At 44.6% G+C, this 26774-nt stretch overlaps 2 protein-coding genes across 4 annotated transcripts in view; one reads left to right on the top strand and one right to left on the bottom strand.

Moving 5' to 3' along the window:
* LOC110505521 (zinc finger protein DPF3) overlaps positions 1-8342 on the top strand; it is a 46951-nt gene extending 38609 nt beyond the window's left edge. Inside the window, exons 5-10 of one of the 2 annotated variants that reach the window (XR_005039597.1) lie at positions 650-745; positions 1679-1742; positions 4901-5026; positions 5420-5548; positions 5653-6414; positions 6596-8342. Coding sequence is in view for 1 of the 2 variants with exons in the window: in XM_036963067.1 (XP_036818962.1) it covers positions 650-745; positions 1679-1742; positions 4901-5026; positions 5420-5548; positions 5653-5816 (579 nt within the window). In the remaining variant the exon portion in view is untranslated. Of the gene's footprint in view, positions 1-649; positions 746-1678; positions 1743-4900; positions 5027-5419; positions 5549-5652 lie in introns of both variants that reach the window. The other variant, XM_036963067.1, reaches the window with a different exon arrangement.
* Positions 8343-8888: 546 nt separating this feature from the next.
* The window catches only part of LOC110505520 (regulator of G-protein signaling 6), a 59131-nt gene continuing 41245 nt past the window's right edge, over positions 8889-26774 (bottom strand). For both annotated transcript variants that reach the window (XM_021584793.2, XM_036963066.1), the window contains exons 6-17: positions 23228-23279; positions 22302-22366; positions 21797-21873; positions 15650-15731; positions 15251-15325; positions 15009-15113; positions 14683-14855; positions 12953-13078; positions 12508-12694; positions 11736-11828; positions 11126-11185; positions 8889-10869 (exon numbers count right to left, since the gene is read on the bottom strand). In XM_021584793.2, coding sequence (XP_021440468.2) covers positions 10819-10869; positions 11126-11185; positions 11736-11828; positions 12508-12694; positions 12953-13078; positions 14683-14855; positions 15009-15113; positions 15251-15325; positions 15650-15731; positions 21797-21873; positions 22302-22366; positions 23228-23279 — 1146 coding nt within the window. In that variant the 3' untranslated portion in view covers positions 8889-10818. The remainder of the gene's footprint in view (positions 10870-11125; positions 11186-11735; positions 11829-12507; positions 12695-12952; positions 13079-14682; positions 14856-15008; positions 15114-15250; positions 15326-15649; positions 15732-21796; positions 21874-22301; positions 22367-23227; positions 23280-26774) is intronic.

Genomic DNA, 26774 nt, shown 5'->3' with positions numbered 1-26774 from the left:
AGGCTTTAATCGCTGGCAAAGGTGCTTCAACAAGTAAAGGGTCTGAGTGTACTTATGTGTTTCAGTTTTTTTTTTTTTATACATTTTCCAACATTTCTAAAAACTAAGATTTTGCTTTGTCATTATGGGGTATTGTGTGTGTGTGTGTGTAGGTGAGGAAAACCAATACATTTTAGAATAAGGCTGTAATGTAACAAAATGTGGAAAAAGTCAAGGGTCTGAATACTTTCCGAAAGCACAGTAATATAACCATATACAATTGCAGTATCACATGTCTTAGGGTGATAAACTGTGCCATCCCCATGGCTTCTACAATGGATTTGTGCACTGAGACACCGCAAATCAGACAGGTGTCTGGTGCACCATGAAACCCCCCTCTAAATGTTTTTGTGACTGCTCCACTAAATAAATCTCGGTCGACCAACAGCCCATCGGCTAAATGGGGTCAGCCCTTATAAGGGCACACTGTCATAACGTGCTCAAATATGCAAATAGCAAGTATAAGAGGTTTATAGCCTTATCATATTTTATTACAGCCATCTATCCTGGACACATTTTATTACCTTATTTTTATACTTCCTCAGGCAGTCAGGCAGTGTCTTTGACCTCTAGACAAGGAGGAGATCTCTCTATCCCTTTTTCTCCACAGAGGGTCTTGGAGGCTGACGCAGCTGAAGATGCTTACCATGACGATGAGGACTATGACGTGGACACCCCCAAAAAAAGACACAGAGGAAAAAGCAGGGTAGGTGATCCACAGAGACATAGTGTACTATAGTGAACTACTGCTAATGCACATGACTGCCCTAGTTAATAATTCATTAATGGATTCAGTCCCTCACTGGTACTATATTTGCATTCATTATCCGGGCATCTGTGCTGTGAGGACTTCCTGTTATCTGAATACCACTCAGTGCTAGAGAATGAGCTGAATCAATTCATTATAATGCATCAAATCATCTTGGTACCATGGCTAAGTACTATTGTATTTATACTGACAGAATTACATTATAGATTAGTATTTTTTTCCCCATCACAATCCAGTCATAAGCTTTAAAAAAATACCTGTCCTGTGAAACATTTCCTTCATACAGACTGTTACTATGACATTGATGGCAATGGAAACAGACAACCTGTAGCTATGAAACTACCATCTAACCTATTACCCTGCCAGCCAGTTGAATGCACCTGTAGAAATTTGCTTATCTGTTGGCTGCTTTCTTTGCAAGTGAAATTTCACTTACATTTTTTTTTATTTTTTTTTACAAAAATGTAAATTCTTATACAAATCATCTCCCCCTTTCTATTCTCTCATGTGTATCTTTCCACAAAAAAAAACTTTTAACAAATCATAGTTTCAACTAATGGGGTAGAAATATATCCTAGCATATACAGTTGTTGGCTGGCAGGAAAGATCTCACAGGTATTAGTGTTTGCCTGTTGATACACTCCTGATTGTGCTGGGTCTGCCTTTATGAGGTGGTAACTTGTCGGTTGGACATTTTAGTTTAGTATGATATGGGATTATACTGTAGGTTTCCTTTTCATTTGCATGACACTTTGTTGTCATGTACTTCTGCTTGTCACTTTCCTTGAATCACTGAGTCTCTATGGCTTCTGCTGGCTTAGCGCTGTGGTCTCCTTGGTCACCATGGTGATGGTGGTTTTGTCCCCACAGGGTCGGATTTCAGGCCGCAGGAGGACAGACATGGATGACCAGGACAAGCCATATAGCTGTGACAGTAAGTAAATGAGTCAAATAATGATCAACCACCCTCTCATATCGTATCAAAAGATGCATTATGATATCATCCAGTCATGAGACATTTGATCTCCATTTCAACTGGTTGGTTCTGTTAAAGACCTTCTCCTGAAGAGAGCTGATGGTACTACCATGTCTCCGTAAGCTAGTTAAACAGTATATTTTAATCATAAAAATGGATATGGATTTCTCTGGTCTGGATGTCTTTCTACAAAGAGATTAGGTGCTGTGGTGCCTTCAGGACAGCATTTCAACAATCTAGCCATCAGGTCTTAACTAAACTAAATGAAACCCTAACATTTCAGCACTATGTAGATAAGTCATTCAAATCCCCCTTGGAGAACTCTCACATTTATCAGAGCCATGTGTGTTTCCACTTCCTTCTTACCAGAGATGAGAAGCACAGAGGAGACAGCGTTGTCACTGTCTCAAGTAGGCATGGCATTTGCACGTGGAAAACCTAGGCAGGAGTTATGGATTTTCTGTTGTTGTGGTGATTTTCTGAGTGGGACATACTCATGCCCTTTTTCTTTCCTTTTTTTTTTTGTTTTTTTGCTTTGTCTTTTCTCCATTTCAGAGAGATGCCAACAAAAGCATAAGTTAAAAACAGCGGCGTCTGGTATCTGGACTTGTTGCCTTTTACTGGTATCTTAGGAAATGTGGATTTGTTTGTAGTTGATTAGTATTCTCTGTGATCTTATTGGTGTACTCTATATCCATTCTCTAAACAATGAGTTCATGTTGTGTGACTCTTGAAACACTTTTGTTCCCACATCAGGTTTATGTTACTCCTGATTGTGTTCCGTATTACTGAGGTGTGAACCAGTTCCCTGTATTTTCATACCTTTCTCCAACAGATAAGCTAAGCTCCACCATTTGGATCCTATCAGTCTATTTACAGAACTCAACTTGTTGAAATTCTCAGCATGTTTTGTTAGTCTACAGATATGACCTTATTTGGCAACCTTACTGAGCATACTTGAAGATGTGATAAAGCCATTGTGCAACAAAAATGACATGAATGCACAAATGTGGAAAACATACTACCTGACACTACCAGTGTCCCTAATGTTGAAATCGATCCTAATGTTTTCAGTGCAGTGATGGGAACATTGTGATGTAAAGGTCTTTTTTGAATTTTTTACAAATCCCTGGTTGTCTAGCTCTGCAGCCGACGTGAGGAAAACATTTAAACGTGTCAACCATCACAAGGCTGCAGGCCCAGACGGCATCCCCAGCCGCGCCCTCAGAGCATGCGCAGACCAGCTGGCTGGTGTGTTTACGGACATATTCAATCAATCCCTAGCCTAGTCTGTTGTTCCCACATGCTTCAAGAGGGCCACCATTGTTCCTGTTCCCAAGAAAGCTAAGGAAACTGAGCTAAACGACTACCGCCCTGTAGCACTCACTTCCGTCATCATGAAGTGCTTTGAGAGACTAGTCAAGGACCATATCACCTCCACCCTACTTGACACCCTAGACCCACTCCAATTTGCTTACCGCCCAAATAGGTCCACAGACGATGCAATCTCAACCACACTGCACACTGCCCTAACCCATCTGGACAAGAGGAATACCTATGTGAGAATGCTGTTCATCGACTACAGCTCGGCATTTAACACCATAGTGCCCTCCAAGCTCGTCATCAAGCTCAAGACCCTGGGTCTCGACCCCGCCCTGTGCAACTGGGTACTGGACTTCCTGACGGGACGCCCCCAGGTGGTGAGGGTAGGCAACAACATTTCCACCCCGCATATCCTCAACACTGGGGCCCCACAAGGGTGCGTTCTGAGCCCTCTCCTGTACTCCCTGTTCACCCACGACTGCGTGGCCACGCACGCCTCCAACTCAATCATCAAGTTTGCGGACGACACAACAGTGGTAGGCTTGATTACCAACAACGACGAGACGGCCTACAGGGAGGAGGTGAGGGCCCTCGGAGTGTGGTGTCAGGAAAATAACCTCACACTCAATGTCAACAAAACTAAGGAGATGATTGTGGACTTCAGGAAACAGCAGAGGGAACACCCCCCTATCCACATCGATGGAACAGTAGTGGGGAGGGTAGTAAGTTTTAAGTTCCTCGGCGTACACATCACAGACAAACTGAATTGGTCCACCCACACAGACAGCATCGTGAAGAAGGCGCAGCAGCGCCTCTTCAACCTCAGGAGGCTGAAGAAATTCGGCTTGTCACCAAAAGCATTCACAAACTTCTACAGATGCACAATCGAGAGCATCCTGTCGGGCTGTATCACCGCCTGGTACGGCAACTGCTCCGCCCACAACCGTAAGGCTCTCCAGAGGGTAGTGAGGTCTGCACAACGCATCACCGGGGGCAAACTACCTGCCTTCCAGGACACCTACACCACCTGATGTCACAGGGAGGCCATAAAGATCATCAAGGACAACAACCACCCGAGCCACTGCCTGTTCACCCCGCTATCATCCAGAAGACGAGGTCAGTACAGGTGCATCAAAGCTGGGACCGAGAGACTGAAAGAAGCTGTTTATCTCAAGGCCATCAGACTGTTAAACAGCCACCACTAACATTGAGTGGCTGCTGCCAACACACTGACTCAACTCCAGCTACTTTAATAATGGGAATTGATGGGAAATGATGTAAAATATATCACTAGCCACTTTAAACAATGCTACCTAATAATGTTTACATACCCTACATTATTCATCTCATATGTGTATACTGTACTCTATATCATCTACTGCATCTTTATGTAATACATGTATCACTAGCCACTTTAACAATGCCAATTTGTTTACATACTCATCTCATATGTATATACTGCACTCAATACCATCTACTGTATCTTGCCTATGCCGCTCTGTACCATCACTCATTCATATATCTTTATCCCCTTACACTTGTGTCTATAAGGTAGTAGTTTTGGAATTGTTAGCTAGATTACTTGTTGGTTATTACTGCATTGTCGGAACTAGAAGCACAAGCATTTCGCTACACTCGCATTAACATCTGCTAACAATGTGTATGTGACAAATAAAATTTGATTTGATTTGAAAGTGGCACAAAGATGCAATACGTAATGTCTCTGTGTTGATAGACACGTTCTAAGAAGGGAAGAAGTGAGTGTTTTGTCTGTGTTTTGTGCCCCCCCCCAGTCTGCGGGAAGCGTTATATGCACCGTACAGGGCTGAGTTACCACTACACCCATTCCCACCTGGCAGAGGAGAGGGGGTCCGAGTCGTCCCGGTCACCCTCCGCACAGCGCTCTGACCGACACAAACGTAAGGCACGCAAACTGATATTCAAGGCCTCTAAAATGTCTCTTCTGTTTTCACCATCCACAGAAATAGAAATACACAGAGAGCCAATGTGTGTTTTAAACGTCATTGCTATTCCTAGTATGCAGTTTGCATATTCATGTGAGCTTTGTTGCAGTCAACTAGCTAAAGTAGGGATAGCTGTAGGTAGTGCATCAGGTTTACCTGCGCCTCATGGCTAACCACCTCCCCTGGGCTGTCAACATGTGATTTCTGTCTTCAGTGCAAGTTCACAAGCCCCATTTTAACCAACAATGTACACACATAATGTTTAGGTCAACCCTGTCTAAGGACACAATTTTTTTCATTAATTTTGTTCATATCTAGTTGATCCAGCCTTCTGTTTATCCTCTGCAGGTCAGAAGGGTCCAGGTAGTACTGCCATTACCAATAACTACTGTGACTCATGCCGGTGCACCCCAGGCTCCAACAAGCAGAGGGGTAAATCTGGGGAGAGGGGTCCCTGCTCAGTCTGCCGGCGCTCCAGTGAGTACCCTGCTCTGCTACACAGCATCCAAAACCATGACTATGACTAAGCTGTGCTGTAGCTGTTATGTGCTACCATCATCCTGTCATCTTGTTGTTGCCAGCTGGCCGCCCAGAAGAGAAGGAGGACAGCAGGCCGTTTGCTGGGGCAGAGGAACTGTTTGGCACCACCTCAGAGAGTGACACGTCCACGTTTCACGGCTTTGAGGACGATGAGCTTGAAGAGCCCTCGTCAAACGGCAAGGGGACGCCCAACCGATACAGATAGAGAAGAACTTTCTAGGTTTAAAGACAATTTTTAATATGGATAACCTCTGGCAAAAGTCTGCTGCTTCTTTTTAAATGTTTTTATTTAAAGTGATTATTTCAGGAGAGAAATGCAAGAAGTGTTATTTTGTTATCTACTGAACCTTGTTTAATAATTTATGAATGTGTTTTTTTTACATTTAACTTTGAATGCAACTGAAGGTGTCTCTAGACAAATGACTTGCTCCCTATGTGAAATGGAAAGAATTTCTTGGATTATTTTTCCACTGGAGCGGAAAAGGCAAATATGTTATGAAAAAACACTGGAACATGTGGATATAATTCTGCTCTTTTTGGGATGATTTGCCAGGGAAAATAAAATCCAATAATTTATCTGAAATTTAGTAAAATAACAATGTCTGGATGAAGAATGAATGTCAACGCAAACCCTTCCCTCGACTTGTTGATGTCACTAGAATCACCCATGCAGTTTGGAAAGACTTCCACTGCTTCACCCTCTGGATTATAATAATGTGAAGATGGAGTGGCGTGAAGCAAAGGATTGATGTGTGAAATAAACAAGAGGGTTATACCAGAAGCAGGGCATGGCTAGCTGAAAGGTAAGCACCTAGGTCCTATTCAAACACAGTACTTTCTCATTTAAATACAAGGTGTATTCTTATTCCATCAGTTCATGCCTTGCATTTGCCATCAACAAAGATAAAAACAGCTGTTGGTTTTATGCCAGCTATTTTGGAGTGTGTGTGACTCCATAATCTGACCCATTTGTCTCTGTTGTAGGAGTACCATGGCATGAGGACCCAGGGGGCTTTGCAGCCAGTGAGGGGTGAGGTTCAGGACCCTCAACTGGGCCTCCACACACCCCTTCACTGGGCCCAAAGACCCTATCCGTCTGACAGTCAGCCACCAAACAGCCATCCGTCCAGCCGCTATAATGCCAGCCTGCCAGCGACCACATAACCTAATCCTCCCTAACTCAGATATTTTCTCTTTTTGAAGCAATTTCCCCCCTGAGAATGTATTGTTTTTATCCTGTGTTTTCGTCCTCTACGGCTGTGGGCCACCATGCCCAGCCGGCGGGAACCAATGTGACACTGAGACGTCATTAACTTCATCACTGTGCCAGCCTGCGACCCAGGCAAGAAACCAGCTCTGACAGCCATGATGACCCAGTGACCTCACTGGAACCACCCTGAACTTTAACCTCTGCCCCTGTCATAGCGGCGGTGCTGGACTTCCTCTGTCACTTATACAACAAAACCTCTGGACTACTTAGACTTTCTCTTACTCTTTTTAATGTCACTTGAGCGGGCCAAACAAATCAAGAGCTTTCTTGAATCCCTTTCATCCTGAAGTTAGAATCGTGCTATGTTCCTTTGTTTTGAACACGATATTGACAGTTTGGGTTGTTAGTGTCATTTTGGTGAGAGGTGGATATTTTATTATTCTGTTTGTTCGGGCTTTGTTTATACCTCTTGTCTTTCTACAATACCTACTTCTACTCAGGCGTATGATTTGTACTGCTGTTGATTGTTCTCTCTGCGTCATGATGCATTCATTGTCAGCCACTGTCCCCTGCCTGCCTTATGTGATTGTATCCCTATGGTTTAGTCATCACAATAACGCGTTTAGTGATCCCAGCTTTAACAAATCACAGTATTCTGAACTGTGCCCAACCAAGTTCATGGGCACATTACTCCATATTTTCTCCTTCCTCTGACTCACTTGTCAAATGCTTTTGTCCAGAATCACTTACAAGGCATGTGTGCATAATGCAAGGATAGTTGCTTATAATTGCAGAAGGAGTCTTTTAAGCTGTAAAACAATGTTATTTTTGACATTTTGCTTTTAAGTGCTATATAGCTGCGTTTACACGGGCAGCCCAATTCAGATCTTTCTTCTACTTATTGGTCTTTTGACCAATCGCATCAGATAATTTCCTATGAGATATTTTGTGTCTTAAATGTTGACTCTAGACACTCACTCACATAAACATTCTTAACACTGAATTCCCTCAGGGACCCTTTCATCCAGTTTTTAGGACTTCTAATGGAGAATTATTTTGGTATCAACAACAACCTCCCCATCAATTACTGTGTTTCCATGGTATCCTCAAAGGTCTTAAGTTAGTCATATTAAATGACAACCTGGTTGCTATTATGGTCATTGTTTTTCTCTCACTGGTGACGTCCTCGAACAAACCGCATGATACAGTATACTTCCAACCAACACTTCATGGAAGTCCGTGATGTCTGTCTGTATAGAAACAAGTGTCATCACAGCCAATCATGTAATCATAGCTTGTATACCTCATCAGAGTCAGACACAGCAATAACCCCAGAGCTCTTAGCAAGCCTTCCTGAGTTAGGAAGCACAGGGGTCGGAATAGAGCCAAGAGATGAAATGGACTTGACCAGTCATTTTATCTTCAACTGTAAATAACTCAAAGCGAGAGAATTTAAGTCTTTGTTAAACTATTTTTATTGTATTGAAAGAAAATAAAGAATGAGACTCTGCCCTCTCTGGATATTTGGGGATGTTTTTCTGCGGTCCTATGTAACACTGTTACCACATACTGTAAATGAGAGGTCACCATGTAGACAGAGGTCCAAAGGTTTTATTATTTGGTGCCCACAAGATATCAGGTGCATGGGGTATTTTACATTGATAATAGTCATCTTGCTGTTTGAGAAACTAGAAGCACAAATTCCCTGGATATGTTACATGCATAGTAATGTGCCCATACCATAACATGTGCTTTTAGATAATGGAAATCTATAGAGTCGATTTATATACAATGCACTCTGTACATACACTATTGTGTTTGTGCTGACAATATTTTTAAACACTGACTCAATACATGAAGCATCTCTACCTTACAGTCAAGAGGTTATCAGTTTATGATAATCATAAATATTAACCAGTACAGTGCATTGCAGCAACTCTAATTGAAACAATTATTGAAATAATTATCTCAGTATTTCAAGAACTTGGGACTATAACGTTCTATCTGGAAAAAAATATGATTCTGATATAATTGGCTTTAAAGTTCCGAACCCTTTGGTCTCAGCAATTTTTTATTTTTTAACTTATTTAGATCACTATATAGAGAACACTGAACAGAACTGTCAATAACTGAATTTTGACAATGCAGATTGAACATTATAGTACCTAGCTCTCGATTTGTCTTTCATAATATTGTCTCTGGCATAACTGTGTATGCAACCAATAAACTTTGATTTGAGTTGATCATGTGCCCCCCCCTCACCACACGAGGGAGTTGTTGTTGTGCTGTGAATGATACCCTCTTCTAGCTTAGGACTTTGGGAGGGTAGAAGAGGTATGTACTGTATGTTCCAGTTCCAGGGGTGGATGTGGATGCAATATATCAGTCAGGTGTATATCATGAGTGTGTCCTTTCAGCTCGATGCTCCTGTTCTGTTCAGTGGTGGGGCTCGAGGGCATTTCCCTTTTGTTTGTGTTTGAAGATAGAAGAACCAAGCAGCCTGCTGGGTCTCTGTTCACGTGACTTTTACTCCCCAGCTCAGACTCCCTAAATTCCATTTCACCAGAGCATTTTCCCTAACAAGCATGCACACTGTTTGGCAAATATAACAATGGCTTGCAACATGATGAGCTCATACACATCTCTCTGACCCAAAGACTGGACTATGGATAAATGACTGAGCATGTAGGTAATGGTTTACATTGACACTCATGCAACAGAAAGGCTAGTACTGAATAAAACTGAATTTCTTAGGCTGTTAAACGTTATACTGTAGGACACCTCTGCTTGCGGGGTGAAATGAGGCCCTGGTCTCAATGGGTTCCCCTGGTTAAAGAAGGTTAATAAATAATTTGACATGAAATAAATATTCTTGCCACACCTGTTAGGGCAGGGCAGGCCACCATGTTCCACAGAGGTTGTGCATGGTTTTTACTCTCCATTAGATGGTAGTGATGCAGGGCTATTTTCATTAGGGGCCCTTAAGGCATGTGAATGTCACTTAAGTATATCTGCAACTGATCAGATGTGGCACTTATTTGGCATGTATCTGCTTGAATAGGTCCAGAATAATATGTAAACCCCATGATGCCGTGTAAAATACTAAATAAGGCTGAAATCACAAATTTATAAACTCATCGACATTATTGACATTTTCCATAAGGGATAGGGTTTTGAAACATTATAGCTATCTATATTGATTGAATCAAATGGTAGGTGTTCTAAAGTGTATGATCGTCTATGTAAAATACTAGAGCTTTCTTGTCCAGGTCTCCTTTGAAAAATAAGCCGTTGACCTCAATTGGACTTCATGATTTCAATCAATAAAAATCCAACCACAGCATGAATTCTAAACAAACAAAATGTTTTGATGAAACATGCAATGATTCATTGTAGATTCTCTATCAAGGCCTTATACCTACTCTTGGAATGTAATGAAGCATGGAGAATTTCCCTCAAAGTTACTTAACCGGTCTTCTATAATAACAATTATAATACCTTAGATTTATGGGCAAATAAAAATATATTCCCAATCACTGCAAAAATAACAGGTTTTAAGTTTCCATCAGTGAACAGCATTATACGGTGTACTGTATAAGAAAAAATATGATATAGATTTAGATATAAAAAAAATGAGATTTGTTATCCTGCTGTCTTTATTGCTGACTGCCTAGTGAGGGCAGATGGAAATGTATATATATGTATATATATGTATATACCCCATTATGACTCTTTGAGCTTGTATGTCGCCCTACTGTAACCGTGTGTGTCTGTGTGTGCCTGTACTGTATGCATGCCATGTAGTGAGTGGGTCAAGGCCCGCCCTGGCTGGCATGATCCATTCCTCTGTGGTTCTGTGAGTATTCCTAACCCCAGTTCTGCATGGTACTGTCTGTAACCCTTCAGAAGAGAGCCTCCTGCCCCAGCACGCCCCACTCCCCACATGGTCATGACCCCTCCAGGGGTGTCTCTCTATGCCCCTCCTGCCCAGGCAGTGTCAGGATGACTGCATCAGCCCTGTCAGCCGCTTGCCCGTCAAAGACTTTCCCTGGAAGATGGAAACAAACTTTAGTGGCTGGGTTTCTGAAAAACCATGCAGTCTGTGTACATTGCTGTGCCAAGAAAGTACTTAGACAAGCTATCCCTGCCAACATGTTGAGCACTTACCTGTCCTTTTCAGATTTTTTTAAAGAAATGCAAGTAAAAGACCTCTGTACTACTAGCCTTCACAATCATTTTGACCTTGAAAAAGGTCTTCGTTGGGCCGCGTGCCCGTGTCACAGCCCTAGTTTCTGGTAACTTACCACACTGCGAGTGAACTTCTCCAGGGAGGTACGACGGCCCTGCTCACTCTCTGTCTGTGACTAGAGGCAGGGTGGTGTGGAGGTTGGGTGGGGGTGAGAAACGGTGAGAGACACGGGGAGGGGAGGAGATGAGGGAAGGTTAGAAGCGTTTCAAGGCAAAACACATTTTAGGCCATGAAGCCAGAAGCAGTGGCTGTGGTAGAGAAGCTAGGGACCAGGCCAGCAGGGGGGAGTGCCTTTTCAGGGGACTAGATAACACAGGGATGCTGCTCACCAAGAGAAGATGATGCTTTGATCTGCTGTGGTGCTGATCATCCTAGTACACAGTATAACAGCACTTGCTTTATTTTCTGTTTTAGAGAGCCATGATTGTATGTATAAATCTGAAGGAGTCAAAGAATATAACAAGTGACAAAAATAATCAAGCAAAGGTAAGCTAATGTCTCAGTTTAGATGTAAATGGAGATATAGTATCTGTAGAAAGTGTAGACTTGATTATAAATGTATCCTCTTCCAAAAAAGGATGGAGTGCTTTCAAACATATTTAGTAAATGCACAATATCCCAGGTGGAGGGTGCGACTGATTAGGGTTAGTTATAGTAGAGCTCACCGGCTTCTTTCTGGCTAGCAGGAGGTCCTGATAGATGTTAGATCTCAGGAAGCGTGCATAGCTGTCACTTTTCATCAACTTGAAGATGTGCTCCTGGAGAAGAGGGAAGAGGTGGTGGTGATGAGGGGGGGGGGGGGGGGGGGGGGGGGGGGGTGAGAGAAAGAGAGAGAGACAGGGAGAGTTGAGATTATGTAAGAAGGCACGGGGGAGCTGAATGTTAACCATGCGTGCTAACATGGAGGGACTAAGGGAGGGAGGGAGAGGTACGGAGGGTGGGAGGGAGGAGTCTCCCGAGACAGGGCTGAGTGAACACAGAGCCATCCACGCTAATGCACCATCAGGCAGTCACCATCAAACAAAGCTAATACAGTTTGAACCTAAGGAATCTAGGATGAATGCATGGGCTATTCATAGGCATTACTCGACCCATTAGGCCCTGGCTAACCTAACATAGCAGGCCTAAAAAGACAACTGAGCTGAGTTTCCACATCCGTTTTTCAGAGAAAAAGGAAGCTAGGTTGAATTAACTGTATCCCTGAAAACCGAATGCATTCGGTTGTTTGCAACTACGCTAAGGGTGGGCCCTAGCAACCACAGATTCTTCACCGCTGTTCACTCACTTCCTTCACACTCCATCTATCCATCCACACCCCTCTCAGCCACTAATGTGCAGGGGGTTTACTGTATGTGCAGTAGTAGCAGCAGTATTGACTGTGTGTGTGGGCGTGCGTGCATATGCGTTTGTGTGCATAGGGGAGGTTGTGATACATACCTGTGCGTCCTCATAGCTGTATCGTCCAGGGTCTTGGAGGTTATGGCTGGTGCGCTCATAGCTGTGGGAGTCCAAGTTGATGGAGCTGGGCGCTCCCTCTGCCAGGAACTCCTGCCAGATCTCCTGGGCCCTGGTTGCCACGTTCTCCAGGGGCCTCCGCTTCAGGTCCTGCACTGCCAACCAGAACCTAGCCAAGGGGCACAGGGAGGGCACAGCCAATAGAGATCAGTGTCTGCAGCATTCACTTCCCATTATTATCTGCCAGGAGAGGAGAGCTCCCCCCTGTGGACATTCAGTGCAGTCATTCCCTTAATCTCATTACCGCTACTCAAAAGTCTCTCTATCTAATGGCCTGGGGAATTGAAATGGATGTGAAACAGTAGAATGAAAGAGGATAGTGACTGTGTATCACTGTGAGCTGTCCCTGTAAGGCTCTATCTCTCACCGGAGGTTCTCTGAACTGAACTCCGACTCCAGGAACTTGAGGAACGCTTCCTGCCCTGCTGGGTCCTTTAGGGCCTCCTCCAGAGAGAAGCCCCACTTCTTCACACGGTGCTGGCTGGGGTCCCGGCTGCTCACAGGGAAGAACGGAGAGAGACAACCATGATGCCTTTCAGACTTAAAACAGACCTGGTTAACTGTACATGATCTTCCCACAATGCATACACTACCGGTCAAAAGTTTTAGAACACCTACTCATTCAAGGGTTTTTCTTTATTTTTACTATTTTCTACATTGTCGAATAATAGTGGAGACATCAAGACTATGAAATAACACATATGGAATCATGAAGTAACCCAAAAATATATTTTATATTTTACATTCTTCACATAGACACCCTTTCCTTTAATGACAGCTTTGCACACTCTTGACATTCTTTCAATGAGCTTCACCTGGAATGCTTTCCCAACAGTCTTGAAGGGGTTCCCACATATGCTGAGCACTTGTTGGCTGCTTTTCCATTACTCTGCAGTCCAACTCATCCCAAACCATCTCAATTTGGTTGAGGTCGGGGGATTGTGGAGGCCAGGTCATCTGACGCAGCACTCCATCACTCTCCTTCTTGGTAAAATAGCCCTTACACAGCCTGGAGGTGTGTTGGGTCATTGTCCTGTTGAAAAACAAATGATAGTCCCACTAAGCCCAAACCAGATGGGATGGCATCTCGCTTCTCCTCCATGCTTTACGGTGGGAAATACACATGCGGAGATTATCTGTTCACCCAAACCACGTCTCACAAAGACATGGTGGTTGGAACCAAAAATCTCCAATTTGGACTCCAGACCAAAGGACACATTTCCACCGGTCGAATGTCCATTGCTCGTGTTTCTTGACCCAAGCAAGTCTCTTCTTCTTGTTGGTGTCCTCTAGTAGGGGTTTCTTTGCAGTAATTTGACCATGAAGGCCTGATTTACACTGATTTTCTCCTCTGAACAGTTGATGTTGAGATGTGTCTGTTACTTGAACTCTGTGAAGCAATTATTCGGGCTGCAGTTTTCATCATAGTTTCTTTCATCATAGCACTTGATGGTTTCTGCGAATGCAATTGAAGAAACTTTAAAAGTTCTTGAAATTGTTCATATTGACTGACCATGTCGTAAAGTAATGATGGACTGTAATTTCTCTTTGCTTATTTGAGCTGTTCTTGCCATAATAATATAGGGCTACCTTCTGTACCCACAAATGAACTTTTAAGAAGGCAACCTGTTAATTGAAATGTATTGGTTGAGAGAATGCCAAGTGTGTGCAAAGCTGTCATCAAGGCAAAGGGTGGCTATTTGAAGAATCTCAAATCTCAAATATATTTAGATTTGTTTAACACTTTTTTGGTTACTACTATGTGTTATTTCATAGTTTTGATGTCTTCACTGTTATTCTACCATGTAGAAAATAGTAAAAATAAAGAAAAACCCTTGAATGAATAGGTGTTCTAAAACTTTTGACTGGTAGTGTGCATTACATTGTGGTTGTGGATGCTGTTGAAAATGTTGATTGCATAGGGAAAGAAAGAGGAGCTAGCCATTGGGCTATCATGTCATTTCAGCCAGCACCTGACAGCACCAACCCTCTGCCTGACCTCACCAGTCATTTGAAGACTGATTGTGTTGACTAGTGATGTCTGTGCATGGTGTCCATGGTGCCTATAGCCTCACGCTGCCTCCCCAGTGAACCCACCTAGCCTCCAGGTCCCAGAAGGTCATGTCATCGCTGATCCAAGGGTTGGACGGTTCAATGGTTGACGCCAAAGGATCGTAGACCATGAACTGTTCCGTGTAGCCCATGAGGCTGTCTGCTACTTTGGACATGTTCATACAGTGTCTGTCCAGCTGGATGTTCAAGAAGGAAATCTGAGGGAGAAAATAATTAACGATGGCAGAATACGATAGTACCCGCATTACTCACAAGTGAGCTGGAGTTATGAATGAGACAGACAGACAGCAGGAGATAATGGATAATGGCGGTGATAGTAATGACCTGTCAGGAGCATCACAGTGTGTTACCTCCTTCTGCACGTCCTCTCTGGTGGGCTTCCTGACCGGCTGGGACGGGAGGGACTGGTGGACTGGACTCTGAGTCTGGGTGTCGTCTGTTACCCCATACACCGACTGGACAGGGACAGAATGGATATACATGTCTGTTATTGCTTATACGCTCACCCTCAACACAGGCACGTGCCACACAGAACATATACATACATACACAAACAGAGAGACCACTCACCACTAAAAGCCTTATTCCTTACCTTTTTCACCCTCTGTGGATTCTTCTCTCTACGGCACTTGCGAATGTCCATCTCTGTGGTATTTACACAGCCTGGCTGTATAAGAGAGTTAGTTTCTAGGTCAGATTATAGTGGGTCACCAGGCGGTATTCTGCCCTAGCCTGGAGGCTAGACTTCATTCAACATTACAACCACAGAGGAGTTGGATAATACAGAACCCTGTGTAATTCAGGCTAACCCAGGCCACACTATACAACTAGACTGATAGAACCCTTTATTGTTCTAACAGTAGAGCCCTATGGGACTTTCACTGTAACACTCCCTGTACTCTCATCACATCCTCTCTCCAGCCCTCCCTCAGTCCCCAGAAACACTACCTCCTCTCAGCTCACCACCAACTCCCCTCAGCCCTCAGCTCACCACAGGGCGATGGACGTCCCAGAATGCCCTCTCTTGGCTGTCCAATATCTTCCTCTCCACCTTGTCCTTCTTCCTGTCGATCCTGTGGGTAGACGACAGAGGACAGAGACAGGTAAATAATGAGGGTAGGGGACAGAGGACAGAGACAGGTAAATACTGAGGGTAGACGACAGAGGACAGAGACAGGTGAATACTGAGGGTAGGGGACAGAGGACAGAGACAGGTAAATAATGAGGGTAGGGGACAGAGGACAGAGACAGGTAAATACTGAGGGTAGATGACTGAGGACAGAGACAGGTAAATACTGAGGGTAGGGGACAGAGGTCAGAGACAGGTAAATACTGAGGGTAGATGACAGAGGACAGAGACAGGTAAATACTGAGGGTAGGGGACAGAGGACAGAGTCAGGTTGATGCTGAGGGTAGACGACAGAGGACAGAGCCAGGTTGATACTGAAGGGTAGGGGACAGAGGAAAGAGCCAGGTTGATACTGAGGGTAGACGACAGAGGACAGACACAGGTAAATACTGAGGGTAGGGGACAGAGGACAGAGACAGGTAAATACTGAGGGTAGACGACAGAGGACAGAGACAGGTAAATACTGAGGGTAGGGGACAGAGGACAGAGACAGGTAAATAATGAGGGTAGGGGACAGAGGACAGAGCCAGGTTGATACTGAAGGGTAGGGGACAGAGGAAAGAGCCAGGTTGATACTGAGGGAAGACGACAGAGGACAGACACAGGTAAATACTGAGGGTAGGGGACAGAGGACAGAGACAGGTAAATACTGAGGGTAGACGACAGAGGACAGAGACAGGTAAATACTGAGGGTAGGGGACAGAGGACAGAGACAGGTAAATAATGAGGGTAGGGGACAGAGGAAAGAGCCAGGTTGATACTGAGGGTAGACGACAGAGGACAGACACAGGTAAATACTGAGGGTAGGGGACAGAGGACAGAGACAGGTAAATACTGAGGGTAGGGGACAGAGGACAGAGACAGGTAAATAATGAGGGTAGGGGACAGAGGAAAGAGCCAGGTTGATACTGAGGGTAGACGACAGAGGACAGACACAGGTAAATACTGAGGGTAGGGGACAGAGGACAGAGACAGGTAAATACTGAGGGGTAGGGGACAGAGGAAAGAGCCAGGTTGATACTGAGGGTAGACGACAGAGGACAGACACAGGTAAATACTGAGGGTAGGGGACAGAGGACAGAGACAGGTAAATAATGAGGGTAGGGGACAGAGGAAAGAGCCAGGTTGATACTGAGGGTAGACGACAGAGGACAGACACAGGTAAATACTGAGGGTAGGGGACAGAGGACAGAGACAGGAAAATACTGAGGGTAGACGACAGAGGACAGAGACAGGTAAATACTGAGGGTAGGGGACAGAGGACAGAGACAGGTAAATACTGAGGGTAGGGGACAGAGGACAGAGACAGGTAGATACTGAGGGTAGGCGACAGAGGACAGAGACAGGTAAATACTGAGGGTAGGGGACAGAGGACAGAGCCAGGTTGATACTGAGGGTAGGGGACAGAGGACAGAGACAGGTAAATACTGAGGGTAGGCGACAGAGGACAGAGACAGGTAAATACTGATGGTAGGGGACAGAGGACAGACACAGGTAAATACTGAGGGTAGGGGACAGAGGAAAGAGCCAGGTTGATACTGAGGGTAGACGACAGAGGACAGACACAGGTAAATACTGAGGGTAGGGGACAGAGGACAGAGACAGGTAAATAATGAGGGTAGGGGACAGAGGACAGAGCCAGGTTGATGCTGAGGGTAGACGACAGAGGACAGAGCCAGGTTGATGCTGAGGGTAGACGACAGAGGACAGAGACAGGTAAATACTGAGGGTAGGGGACAGAGGACAGAGACAGGTAAATACTGAGGGTAGGGGACAGAGGACAGAGACAGGTAAATACTGAGGGTAGGGGACAGAGGACAGAGTCAGGTTGATGCTGAGGGTAGACGACAGAGGACAGAGCCAGGTTGATACTGAAGGGTAGGGGACAGAGGAAAGAGCCAGGTTGATACTGAGGGTAGACGACAGAGGACAGACACAGGTAAATACTGAGGGTAGGGGACAGAGGACAGAGACAGGTAAATACTGAGGGTAGGGGACAGAGGACAGAGACAGGTAAATACTGAGGGTAGACGACAGAGGACAGAGACAGGTAAATACTGAGGGTAGGGGACAGAGGACAGAGACAGGAAAATACTGAGGGTAGGGGACAGAGGACAGAGACAGGTAAATACTGAGGGTAGACGACAGAGGACAGAGACAGGTAAATACTGAGGGTAGGGGACAGAGGACAGAGCCAGGTTGATACTGAGGGTAGGGGACAGAGGACAGAGACAGGTAAATACTGAGGGTAGGGGACAGAGGACAGAGACAGGTAATACTGAGGGTAGGGGACAGATGACAGACACAGGTAAATACTGAGGGTAGGGGACAGAGGAAAGAGCCAGGTTGATACTGAGGATAGACGACAGAGGACAGACACAGGTAAATACTGAGGGTAGGGGACAGAGGACAGAGACAGGTAAATAATGAGGGTAGGGGACAGAGGACAGAGACAGGTAAATAATCAGAGTAGACGACAGAGGACAGAGACAGGTAAATACTGAGGGTAGGGGACAGAGGACAGAGACAGGTAAATACTGAGGGTAGACGACAGAGGACAGAGACAGGTAAATACTGAGGGTAGGGGACAGAGGACAGAGACAGGTAAATACTGAGGGTAGGGGACAGAGGACAGAGACAGGTAAATACTGAGGGTAGACGACAGAGGACAGAGACAGGTAAATACTGAGGGTAGGGGACAGAGGACAGAGCCAGGTTGATACTGAGGGTAGGGGACAGAGGACAGAGACAGGTAAATACTGAGGGTAGGGGACAGAGAACAGAGACAGGTAAATACTGAGGGTAGGGGACAGAGGACAGACACAGGTAAATACTGAAGGTAGGGGACAGAGGACAGACACATGTAAATACTGAGGGTAGGGGACAGAGGACAGAGACAGGTAAATAATGAGGTTAGGGGACAGAGGACAGAGACAGGTGAATAATGAGAGTAGACGACAGAGGACAGAGACAGGTAAATACTGAGGGTAGGGGACAGAGGACAGAGACAGGTAAATACTGAGGGTAGACGACAGAGGACAGAGACAGGTAAATGCTGAGGGTAGGGGACAGAGGACAGAGACAGGTAAATACTGAGGGTAGGGGACAGAGGACAGAGACAGGTAAATACTGAGGGTAGACGACAGAGGACAGAGACAGGTTAATACTAAGGGTAGGGGACAGAGGACAGAGACAGGTAAATACTGAGTTTAGGGGACAGAGGACAGAGACAGGTTGATACTGAGGGTAGACGACAGAGGACAAAGACAGGTAAATACTGAGAGTAGATGACAAAGGACAGAGACAGGTAAATACTGAGGGTAGACGACAGAGGACAGAGACAGGTAAATACTGAGGGTAGGGGACAGAGGACAGAGACAAGTAAATACTGAGGGTAGGGGACAGAGGACAGAGCCAGGTTGAATCTGAGGGTAGACGACAGAGGACAGAGCCAGGTTGATACTGAGAGTAGATGACAAAGGCCAGAGACAGGTAAATGCTGAGGGTAGACGACAGAGTACAGAGACAGGTAAATACTTAGGGTAGGGGACAGAGGACAGAGACAGGTAAATACTGAGGGTAGGGGACAGAGGACAGAGACAGGTAAATACTGAGAGTAGATGACAAAGGCCAGAGACAGGTAAATGCTGAGGGTAGGGGACAGAGGACAGAGACAGGTAAATACTGAGAGTAGATGACAAAGGCCAGAGACAGGTAAATGCTGAGGGTAGACGACAGAGTACAGAGACAGGTAAATACTTAGGGTAGGGGACAGAGGACAGAGACAGGTAAATACTGAGAGTAGATGACAAAGGCAGAGACAGGTAAATGCTGAGGGTAGACGACAGAGTACAGAGACAGGTAAATACTTAGGGTAGGGGACAGAGGACAGAGACAGGTAAATACTGAGGGTAGGGGACAGAGGACAGAGCCAGGTTGATACTGAGGGTAGAAGACTGAGGACAGGCACAGGTAAATACTGAGGGTAGGGGACAGAGGACAGAGACAGGTAAATACTGAGGGTAGTGGAGAGAGGACAGAGCCAGGTTGATGCTGAGGGTAGACGACAGAGGACAGAGCCAGGTTGATGCTGAGGGTAGACGACAGAGGACAGAGACAGGTAAATACTGAGGGTAGGGGACAGAGGACAGAGACAGGTAAATACTGAGGGTAGGGGACAGAGGACAGAGACAGGTAAATACTGAGGGTAGGGGACAGAGGACAGAGCCAGGTTGATGCTGAGGGTAGACGACAGAGGACAGAGCCAGGTTGATACTGAGGGGTAGGGGACAGAGGAAAGAGCCAGGTTGATACTGAGGGTAGACGACAGAGGACAGACACAGGTAAATACTGAGGGTAGGGGACAGAGGACAGAGACAGGTAAATAATGAGGGTAGGGGACAGAGGACAGAGACAGGTAAATAATGAGAGTAGACGACAGAGGACAGAGACAGGTAAATGCTGAGGGTTGTGGACAGAGGACAGAGACAGGTAGATGCTGAGGGTAGACGACAGAGGACAGAGACAGGTAAATACTGAGGGTAGGGGACAGAGGACAGAGACAGGTAAATACTGAGGGTAGGGGACAGAGGACAGAGACAGGTAAATACTGAGGGTAGACGACAGAGGACAGAGACAGGTAAATACTGAGGGTAGGGGACAGAGGACAGAGCCAGGTTGATACTGAGGGTAGGGGACAGAGGACAGAGACAGGTAAATACTGAGGGTAGGGGACAGAGGACAGACACATGCAAATACTGAGGGTAGGGGACAGAGGAAAGAGCCAGGTTGATACTGAGGGTAGACGACAGAGGACAGACACAGGTAAATACTGAGGGTAGGGGACAGAGGACAGAGACAGGTAAATAATGAGGGTAGGGGACAGAGGACAGAGCCAGGTCGATGCTGAGGGTAGACGACAGAGGACAGAGCCAGGTTGATGCTGAGGGTAGACGACAGAGGACAGAGACAGGTAAAAACTGAGGGTAGGGGACAGAGGACAGAGACAGGTAAATACTGAGGGTAGGGGACAGAGACAGGTAAATACTGAGGGTAGGGGACAGAGGACAGAGCCAGGTTGATGCTGAGGGTAGAAGACAGAGGACAGAGCCAGGTTGATACTGAGGGGTAGGGGACAGAGGAAAGAGCCAGGTTGATACTGAGGGTAGACGACAGAGGACAGAGACAGGTAAATAATGAGGGTAGGGGACAGAGGAAAGAGCCTGGTTGATACTGAGGGTAGAGGACAGAGGACAGAGATAGGTAAATACTGAGGGTAGGGGACAGAGGACAGAGACAGGTAAATACTGAGGGTAGGGGACAGAGGACAGAGACAGGTAAATACTGAGGGTAGGGGACAGAGGACAGAGACAGGTAAATACTGAGGGTAGGGGACAGAGGACAGAGACAGGTTGATGCTGAGGGTAGACGACAGAGGACAGAGCCAGGTTGATACTGAGTGCACAGATAGATGTGTCACTCTTATTTAGAGACCCGAGGAGGGTAAAAGCTCGAAGTGTAGGTCACAACCTGTCTCGTTGCTTCATCAAGCAATCTGTGGTATGGCCGCTGGTAGGGTACAACTCTTACATAACTGACATTTTCTGATAAGTGCTTGGTGGCCTATTTCTCTCTGAATTTAGCAGAGCTTAATGTATAATCTCTTACCTCTACCTAACAACAGTAAATACTTAGTGCTCAGACTATAATAATTTGAAAGGTTCATCGTGACCTTTTTTAATTTCCTGATATCGTGTTGAATAGACTGTATCTGATCTGCGCTGTGTTTACAAATGTCAACCAGCAGATGGAGGCGTAATAGAAGGAACATTGATAAAAGACAAAGATTAAAAGGTCACCTAGAAAGTAACCTAGGGGTATGCATCTGACTCTCTATAGTCATCTGCATCAGTGAATGAGACATAGGGAGTACACTGACGTATGGCACAATAGACAACGTATTAATATATACGTTGTGTATGTTCTTTTGCCTAGTTACTGTCCACTCACTTGACCTGTGCCTCAGCTTGCATGAAGATGAACTCCCACTTCCTGGCGAAGGCCCTCTGCAATCGAGCCAGGTTCTCCTGTAAGATCCCCCAATCATAGAGACATGAGGGGTGAGAGTAAACCAGTGAAGGTTCTTGGGTAATTACATTGCTATAATGCACAACTCTCTTACTGCATAAAGCTAGCCAGCTCAGCTTAATCAGCAAGTAATATCACGGCTGTTGTAATTTGCACGTAATAATGCCATCTGCTCGGCACATGAGCAATGCAACCATCTGTTGTACCTGCACATATTCACTGAAAATACCTATTTCTTTAATGTGGGGAAAACAACACTCTGACCCGACCACCAAACCTATAGAGCATGAAATAGACTAGAGCTCAGGGGCATGGCATGTGATCTGAGAGAAGCTGTAGTTGTGTAGATGATAGCTTGGTTTAACAGGTCTGTAGTGTATAGATAGTGTACTGACGACGGTTCCAGTAGGGTGAATAGGGCACTCACAGCCTCGTAGTCAGCTAGCTCCAACCTGGCCTTGTTCTGCATGGTGCGCTTGCACAGGTAAATGGCTGCAGAGGAGAGAAGTAGTCAGTTACTAGCTGCTGCTTGACAGACCTTTTTGTGACGTTGCCAAACAAATGCCACAGATGATGCATCAACATTTGTGTGAGTGTAGTTTACCTCTTGTAAACAAATGCCACCCATTCAGTTTCCACCTGAGTAAATCTCTACTGATCAGAGTGTTGTGAGCAATAGTTAATGAAACCGTTGGCATCTTTTGTCATTTACACTATCAGGCTGGAGAAATGTCATGCGAACATGAAAGCCTGGACATTTACAATATATATTTTTATTTATTTAACTAGGTAAGTCAGTTAAGAACAAATTATTATTTACAATGACTGCCTGCTTTGTTCAGGCGCAGAACAAAATATTTGTATCTTGTCAGCTCCAGTATTTGATCTAGCACTCTTCCGGTTACTAGTCCAATGCTCTAACCACTAGGCTACCTGCCACCCCATGGGTCACCAGGGGCGGCAGGTAGCCTAGTGACAAAATAACGCCCCTATACCCTGGATGGCTAATCTAGCGCTGCAAGCTTAGGGGTGAGATGAGATCCTCCTGGACAGATAGTGGGATGCATTACAGAGTGGGCCACTCAATCAATAATGGGTGTGAGACAACAGATCCATAGTCTGTGTTTACACTGTAGGCAGGAGGATATGACACAGTCTGGGCCAGACACTCTGCACTGAGCAGGATTATAGGCTAGGCTGGCAGGGGGGGGGGGGGGGGGGGGGGGGGCATCAGGGGGGAAAATGAGTTTATGCACGGATAATTAAATGTCAGAGGCAATATTTAGACACATTTTGAGCTGAGTTCAGTAATATTTTTGAAATTCCACCCCTAGGGAACCCAAACTATCTTACCATAGTCTGTGTTTTCAGGTTCCCAACAATTAGAGGGCCAGAAGTATGGAGCCTGAGGAGGAAAGTGGAGACATCATAAAACTATTCATCATCTTAAGAACGTTTAAACATCCAAGCATCTGCCCTCTCTATAGTTGTTCTAATGTTGATGCAGACAATGTCCCCCACACTGTCTCTAGCAGCAGTGTTTGAAGTTTCTCTCAGCTAGCATTGTTTTTTATGTGGATCTGAATGTCAAATAATGAGGTTTTAAACATATTTCGGGGGCCCAGTTCTTTTGAAGGTTTGAATATGCATGTTGTGTCCAGTCCACCCTGGCTCATAGCCCTGACTTCTGTTGAGACGAAGATGCTGGAGAAAATACAAACCATCCAAACTCTCTGTTCCTACCTTTTCCTCTCTAAGAACATTAACAAGTTCAAAGAAGATGAGTGACCTGATGATCAATTACCTTCTTGTGCTCTGCATAACTATCTAGGGAAGAACCGTATCTATATTCTCCATTCATATTTCATCAACTATTGCAATTGATATTTCAGATTCACAGTTCATTCCATAGTGCATAAATAAATGATTTCTCAGATCTATCGTGCATTCTTAATGACGAGCGGAATTAGAACACAGAGACGTTCCACGACATGATATTTCATCTCCAATATCACTCATAATTAGTTTCAGAACAAAAGTAAATCAAGATGATTGAGATCTGAATATGTGTCAGAATTGACACATCTAACATACAGGTTAAAAACTTCTTATGGCTGCAACCCCGTTAAAGGGATTGATATGACAACAGCCAGTGAAAGTGCAGAGCACCAAATTCAAACAACAGAAATCTCATAATTAACATACCTCAAACATAAATGTATCTTAAACCATTTTAAAGGTAATCTTGTTGTTAATCCCACCAAAGTGTCCAATTTCAAATAGGCTTTACAGCGAAAGCACCTCAAACTATTATGTTAGGTCACCGCCAAGTCACAGAAAAATTCAGCCATTTTTCCAGCCAAAGAGAGGAGTCACAAAAAGCACAAATAGAGATAAAAATGAATCACTAACCTTTGATGATCTTCATCAGATGACACTCATAGGACTTCATGTTACACAATACATATATGTTTTGTTCGATAAAGTGCATATTAATGTAAAAAAATCTCAGTATACATTGACGCGTTACATTCACTACTTCCAAAACCATCCGGTGATATTGCAGAGAGCCACATCATTTTACAGAAATACTCATCATAAATGTTGATGAAAACAAAATTGTTAGACATGAAAATATAGATACACTTCTCCTTAATGCAACCGCTGTGTCAGATTTCAAAAGAACTTTACGGAAAAAGCAAACCATGCAATAATCTGAGTACAGATTTCAGACAACAAAGCAGCCAAAAAGATATATTGGGTAGTCAACAGAAGTCAGAAATAGCATTATAAATATTCGCTTATCTTTGATGATCTTCATCAGAATGCACTCCCAAGAATCCCAGTTCCACATTAAATGTTTGATTTAGTTCGATAATGTCCATCATTTATGTCCAAAGAGCTACTTTTGTTAGCACGTTTGGTAAACAAATCTAAAGTCATGAAGCGTGTTCCCTAGTTGCAGACGAAATGTCAAAAAGTTCTGTTACTGTCCGTAGAAACTTGTCAAACTAAGTATGGAATCAATCTTTAGGATGTTTTAACATAAAACGTCAATAATGTTCCAACCGGAGAATTCCTATGTCTGTAGAAAAGTAATGGAACGAGAGCTAACTCTCTCGTGACCACGCCTCAGAGGCTGTGGCACTCTGCCAGACCCCTGGCTCAAACAGCCCTTATGAGCCCCCACTTCACAGCAGAATCCTCAAACAAGTTTCTAAAGACGGTTGACATCTAGTGGAAGCCTTAGAAAGTGCAACATAACCAATATCCCACTGTGTATTCAATAGGGGGTGGGTTGAAAATCGACCAACCTCAGATTTCCCACTTCCTGTTTGGATTTCTTCTCAGGTTTTTGCCTGCCACATGAGTTCTGTTATACTCACAGACATCATTCAAACAGTTTTATAAACTTCAGAGTGTTTTCTATCCAATACTAATAATATGTATATATTAGCAACTGGGACTGAGGAGCAGGCTGTTTACTCTGGGCACCTTTCATCCAAGCTACTCAATACTGCCCCTGCAGCCATAAGAAGTTATTAACGTATACTTTGCTGCTGAATGAAGATTGATAGATAAACAGAGATTCATCTACTCTGTCTATTACCAAACTGCTTCAACAACATTTTATGACGTGAGTCTGCTTGCCCTGAAACATCACAGATTTGTCTCAAAGCACAGCAGGAAGTTGTCATTAAAAGTGGGGCTTCCAAAAAGACACAGCAGCTATTTATAGCATAGTGTACCCACACAGCCTCTGTGACTCCTCAGTGCTGGCACAGACACATAAAATATATTCAACAGGTCATGCGGGTCCTCTTTTAAATGGCAATGATGACGCTCGCTTGTTGCACCATGACATAGCATCAGAGAAAGGGTATTTTTAGTTCCATTGAATATGGGTGACACACACGCACACATCCCCTTCCAGAAAAAAAGGACATAATGTGTTTTAATCTGAGGAAAAGAAGCGTGGCTAAATGGACTCTTCGGTAGATTGGGGGGGAGGACTGGGATGGGTGGGTGACACAGGACAAGTGCTGAGGAAGAGAGGAGTGCTAGCCCAATGCTTCCCAAAGAGAGCTGCCCCCAGCTGGGATTAGCCTGCTAATCAGTCAGCCATAGTGACTCATTCTTCTGGATCCTTTTAGCAGGACCAGGAACCATTCAGCCTCCACTACACTGTAACATACTGTACTGTATGTCATGATGCACGGCCCTGACAGTACATTAGATTACCTCGAGGACGGAACAGCAATGCCAGTGTAGCGACGTGTCGTTTTAATGTCTTGTGTTGAACATTGTGGAACATCCTTTTTCTGTCTGTCTATAATGCTGAACTTTTATGGGCTACTGACTTCCTCCAAGCTCTTAATTCAAGTCAAAGGGCATTGCCCCATGTGGTGCGGCAGGTAGCCTACTGGTTAGAGCATTGAGCCAGTAACTGAAAGGTTGCTAGATCGAATCCCTGAGCTGACTAGGTAAACATCTGTTGTTCTGCCCCTGAGAAAAGGCAGTTAACTCACTGTTCACAAGGGTGCCGAAGACATGGATGTCAATTAAGGCAGCCCCTTGCACCTCTTTGATTTAGAGGGGTTGGCTTGAATGCAGAAGACACATTTCAGTTGAATACATTCCGTTGGACAACTAGGTTTCTCCCTTTCCTAAAGCAAGTGAAATTGATAATTAACTAAAGTAAAAAATAAACATTACACTCAGAAACATTTCACAGGAATAGAGACATTTAAAATGTCATACTATGGCTATTCTCTCTCTCTCAATTCAATCTTTCTCTCTTTACGATAAAAGTTAATAACAGTGGCCCTTCACACCTAGGTGCCACACCATGTGACCTCACGGGACTAGAAAAAGCACTACTCCCCCCCCTCTCTCTGTC

The sequence above is a fragment of the Oncorhynchus mykiss genome, chromosome 25 (assembly GCF_013265735.2).
Source record: "Oncorhynchus mykiss isolate Arlee chromosome 25, USDA_OmykA_1.1, whole genome shotgun sequence".
NCBI lineage: Eukaryota > Metazoa > Chordata > Actinopteri > Salmoniformes > Salmonidae > Oncorhynchus > Oncorhynchus mykiss.
Note: the sequence above shows the minus strand (reverse complement) of the source record. Positions and strands in the feature narration are given on the sequence as shown.